Here is a 4,794-nt window from a genome sequence, read left to right as displayed (position 1 = left end):
TAGTAGTTGGTATTTTTATACGTTTTGATTTTTGATTTATTGAAGAATCGTGTGGAGCTTTTAAAACTATATATGTTAATTCTTGAATGAATGGATGATATAGTTTTAAAAAGTTATTTCCTATGATAAAATCCATTCCAGAATCTAACATATATATAGATGGAACAATGAACCTATAATTTTGAATAAAAATTTCAGTCATCTCTGTTTTATGTATTGATTTGTCAGCTATTCTAACTCTTAATGATTTCTTTAATTTTTTCCAATCAAGTTTTATATTTAAACTAGCAAAGCATTGTGTTGCTCCAGAATCTATAAAAAGCATTTATAAATTTTTCTGTTATTTTTATAGTAATAAATGTGGCATTATTACTCAGTATCTGAGTCTGTTTCTGAGACATATTCAAAAATATAGTCTAGGTTATCATCAGATTCCTCTAAAGGTTCCATAAAACAAGACTTAGCAATTTCTATTTGTTTAGTAAGATCTTTTTTATCCTTCTTTTTCGGACATTCATTTGCATAGTGTCCTTCTTCTTGGCAATACCAACACTTACAGTTTTCTTTTTTATTTGGGCAATAGTCACTTTTTTTCCTTTTGTTTTTATTGTTATTTCTTGTTCTAAAATACATCTTTTTTTTCCAGTTTGGATAGTATTTTCTTTTTCTAAATTTATATTTTCTTTTTCTCTGAAAATTTTTATTAAGCCCATATTTTTGGGGTATCTCTTCGTTATCCTGACAGCAAATTCTAATTATATTTGCAAATCTTTTTTGAGTGGCTTCTTGCATACAACGTTCTTTTATTTCCTCTCTTATTGCAGCGGTTGCTCCACCAAAATTATTTTCAATTGTTCCTCTATTTATTTCTCTTATAAATCTTCCCATTATAAATTCATTAGCAGGATATGGAAGTTTTGTTATATACATACTAAGATAATGATTTTTATCTTCTTCTTTTAATTTGTAATAATGTATTCTATATTCACATATATAAGATTCCACATTACATAGATCATATATCTGGATATTAGCTAAATGGTTTTTTGCTTCTTGATATTCCTTATCATAGACTTCTTGTCTATGATCTATAATATTTTTTCCAAAAAATTCTTTATATAGAATCATCATTATATATAATATCTTATCATAAGCTGTTGTTTTTGTTGCTAAATCTTTTATTATTTGGTTTTCTATTGATGTCATATAATCTCTTATAGTTCCTTTAGTATGAAATCCTATGTAATTCCAAATATCTCTTCCAGACAATTCACTAAGCTTTGGATTAGTAAAAGCTTCTAATAAAAAGGAATTCAACCAATTTTCGAAAATTTCTTTTTCATTCTTTTTACAGTCTAAATCAAGCATTCTTTCTCCTTCCATTTCCTGTATTTTAGGAACGTATTTTGATGGTATTTTTGTATATTTTGAATCTTTATTTATAAACCCTTTTTTAAAAGCATAATTATCAAAACCTGTTTCCCATTTATATTGAGATTGGTTATCTTTAGATGTTCCAGCTTCATTTTTTACTTGTATTGGAATTGCTGGTTCTTCGTCACTTGAATAATCTAGGATGTGTTCTTCATTTTCTATATTTTCAGAATTTACTAATTTTTCTTCTATTTGAAATCCTTGTTCCATAATATTATTTTCTTGAGCCATTTTTAATTGTTTAAAAAGCATTGTAACTTCTTCTAATTTTTCTTCAATATTCATAATTTTAGTGGTGGTTTTACTTTTAGATCTGTTATGTTGATTATATTTTGAAATTTTTCTTCTTTTGGATTCTCTTTTTCTTTATTTCTTTGAAATTTTATGGATACTAATATTTCTTCAAGCATATCTACTATAGAATTTAATTGTGGGTTAAAAGTATGATAAAGATGTGGGGAATCATTTCCATGGTAATATTTCTTAGAAATTCCGTGTGAAAAATAAGTTTTTTCAGGTTTTTGAAGTCCTTCAATAAAACTTAGAGTAAAATAAAGATTTTGAGAAAAATCATTTTGTATTGATTTTAAGAATTCGGTATCGTTACAGTTAACATTAGTTAAAATAATTAATTTTTGATCTATTAATTTTGATAACTTGATTATTTCTTCTCTTAAATCTTCTAATTTACTTTTTTCCATTAGGTGACGCTTTTCTTTGTGAAGAGTTACGGTTTAAAGTGTAGCTTTAGAAAATGTGGTATAAACAAATCTTTAAATCTGTACTAATTTTGATCTGTATACTAAAATTCACCATATTATATTTTATGCAAATAACATTTAAAATAGATAATTAAGTACATACATATTCACAAATAACATTCTGAACATTATTTTATTGTTATTGTTATGATTTTGGCTTAATTATTTAAAAAATTATTTTTTTTATTCCGTACAAAATAATGTTCAATATATTGTTTTACTAAGTATATACCTATTATCTATTAAATATTTTTTATTGTTTGTTGTTAAAAATATTATAGATAATAATTTATTACTATCTGAATAATAATAAGAGTAAAAAATATTATTTTTTTCTTCAATATTTAGGATAATTCATATTGATGTTTTTAACGTTTAAATCATCTTATTTATTTGTATTTTTAACGTTTATAAAAGTTGTTCAATGTTATCATATGGTTAATTACACATCATGAGTTTTAGTTGGAGTTCTAAAAATCTCTTCTTGATATTAGAAATAATAGCTTATCTAAAGTTGAAATTAATCTCTAAAATATTTGCATAATTCACTTTTTTAAGAATATATAATTGAACATGAATACAAATAGTTGATACAATATTAAAATCGAACATATATTCAAGTAAGACTTAATTGAGAATGAATATATCAAAATAAAAATAATTGAAAAATACAATATGATATGTTAATATAATTAACGGCGGAATAATATTAAATTACTTTTATAAACGTTAGGGATACAAATAAAAATATTTTAAACATTTTAAATGTTAAGGATACAAATATGATATATTAATATACAAATGCTTTATTCTAATAATAATAATAATAATAATAATAATAATAATAATAATAATAATGGGAGAATAAACCCCTGCCCACCACTTGGTATTACCTGGTACAAAGAAATAATCAGCATCTGTTATGGCGGAGCACCAAACAAGTGTATGTTTATTATTGAAGGACGTTATAATTTGTTACATGAAAATGAAATACTTCCCAAAAACTATAAATACATCCTCCATAAGTGATCACAAACAGGGTTGCATGTGCTAATTGGAGAAAAAAAAGAAGCAACAAAGAACCCTAATTATCAAAAACAAGGAAATGGCAAAGCTATCATTGGCTTTGGTATTTGCCTTGACATTCACAATAGTGGGTTTCCCAGTCCGTACAGTTGTGGGTGATGACGTCAGCAGCAATAATGTGTGGCTGAGCATGTTCAACCAAGCAAGCCTAAGCCAAGCTGGTGGTCTCTACTCTTCTTCTTCAGTTTCAGAGAGCACCATTGATGAAGCAAAGAAGGCTCTTGCAGATCACGAATCATCAGCTTCATCGTTCTCTGCAGATTCCTCATCGTCGTATTTGGAAGGTGTTAGAAACTCGATTGCTCAAGCTGCTGCCAAGAAGGCTGCTGCTGATGCTTTGAGTGGTTTCGGTTTTTCCACTCCCTCTCCTCCTTCTCTCCCTAATTTCAGTGATTGGGTCGAACAAGCACGGTAACATACTTTATTGTGTATCTGATCTGTGAGAACCGTTAGATAATTTTAACGATTTGACTAAATTTTTATTTAACAGTTTTTAACTATTAATTTTACTTAAATCTATTATATTTTAAAAAATAAAATCATAGTTATAGTTTATTATTTTTAATTAATTAAAAATATATTTGTTTTTAAATTAAAAAATTAAAATTTATTTATCTTTTTCTCTTATAATAATTATGGTTGGTGTATAAATTCATAAAATCATTAATTTTGTAATAGAATAAAGTCCAAATGTGTTTAGGGTGTTAAATGGACAAATTAGTCTGTATTACTATAAAATTAAATATTTATAATTATACAGAAAAATAAATTAAATAAAATTATAAATCAAGTATATATATGTCTTTAAAATAGCTGTCTGATATATTTAAAAAAAATTGTCAAGCTTAAAAGGTCAGTTTATTTGTTTAATTTTTTTTAAATAAACAATTTTTAATAGAAAATAAAAAAATCATTGGATTATAATATCAACTTTGGATTAACTTTTTTACTAAACAAACTTGATCCATTCTGACAACACTATATATTTTTGATAATTAAAAAAGTGAGTTATATATATAAATATTTTAATAAATCAACAGAAAAATTTATGTAGCTGATTTTGTCGATAGTCAATTTTGTCCGTATTTTACCCTTAATAATAAGAACTTAAAATCAACCAATTTAATTTGATGTTTGAGTCTTAGTTTAAGGTATATATTTATAAGGTTAAAACTAAGTTAATTTTAGTTTGAGATGTATATTCATATATATCCCTCAACATCCTCTCTCTTTTTCTTTTTCATTCTTCCCTTTTTATTTGTTTATTTATTTATTTATTTTCCAACAAAACAGCAATATGGAGAAAGGTATATTTAAGACTAAAGCTCCAGTGGAAGCACCAGCAGCTTCACCTTCAACTGCACCAGCAGCATCACCTTCAGTGTCACCAGCTGCATCACCAAGCTCTGCACCAAACACTGCACCAGTTGCATCACCACAAACTGCACCAGTGGCATCACCAAAATTGACCCCAAGAAACATACTCTTTTGGTGGTCCTCACTCAAAGCCTAA

The 4,794-nt window shown here is 26.1% G+C and overlaps 1 protein-coding gene across 1 annotated transcript; it reads left to right on the top strand.

Annotated features, from left to right (window-relative positions):
- The first annotated feature begins 3,300 nt into the window (after window positions 1-3,300).
- Window positions 3,301-4,794, top strand: LOC130934953 (uncharacterized). Its single transcript, XM_057864467.1, has 2 exons — window positions 3,301-3,692; window positions 4,575-4,794. Exons 1-2 carry the CDS (start codon window positions 3,301-3,303, stop codon window positions 4,792-4,794), a joined length of 612 nt encoding a protein of 203 aa, XP_057720450.1.

The sequence above is a fragment of the Arachis stenosperma genome, chromosome 6, assembly GCF_014773155.1.
Source record: "Arachis stenosperma cultivar V10309 chromosome 6, arast.V10309.gnm1.PFL2, whole genome shotgun sequence".
Taxonomy (NCBI): Eukaryota; Viridiplantae; Streptophyta; class Magnoliopsida; order Fabales; family Fabaceae; genus Arachis; species Arachis stenosperma.
The sequence above is the reverse complement of the archived record's forward strand: the minus strand, read 5'-3'. Positions and strand labels throughout refer to the sequence as shown.

Excerpts from the sequence above, each read along its gene's own strand:
- LOC130934953 (XM_057864467.1), top strand. The coding sequence starts at position 3,301 with ATGGCAAAGCTATCATTGGCTTTGGTATTTGCCTTGACATTCACAATA. Across the intron at positions 3,693-4,574 it reads GATTGGGTCGAACAAGCACG|CAATATGGAGAAAGGTATAT; the intron begins GTAACATACTTT and ends CCAACAAAACAG.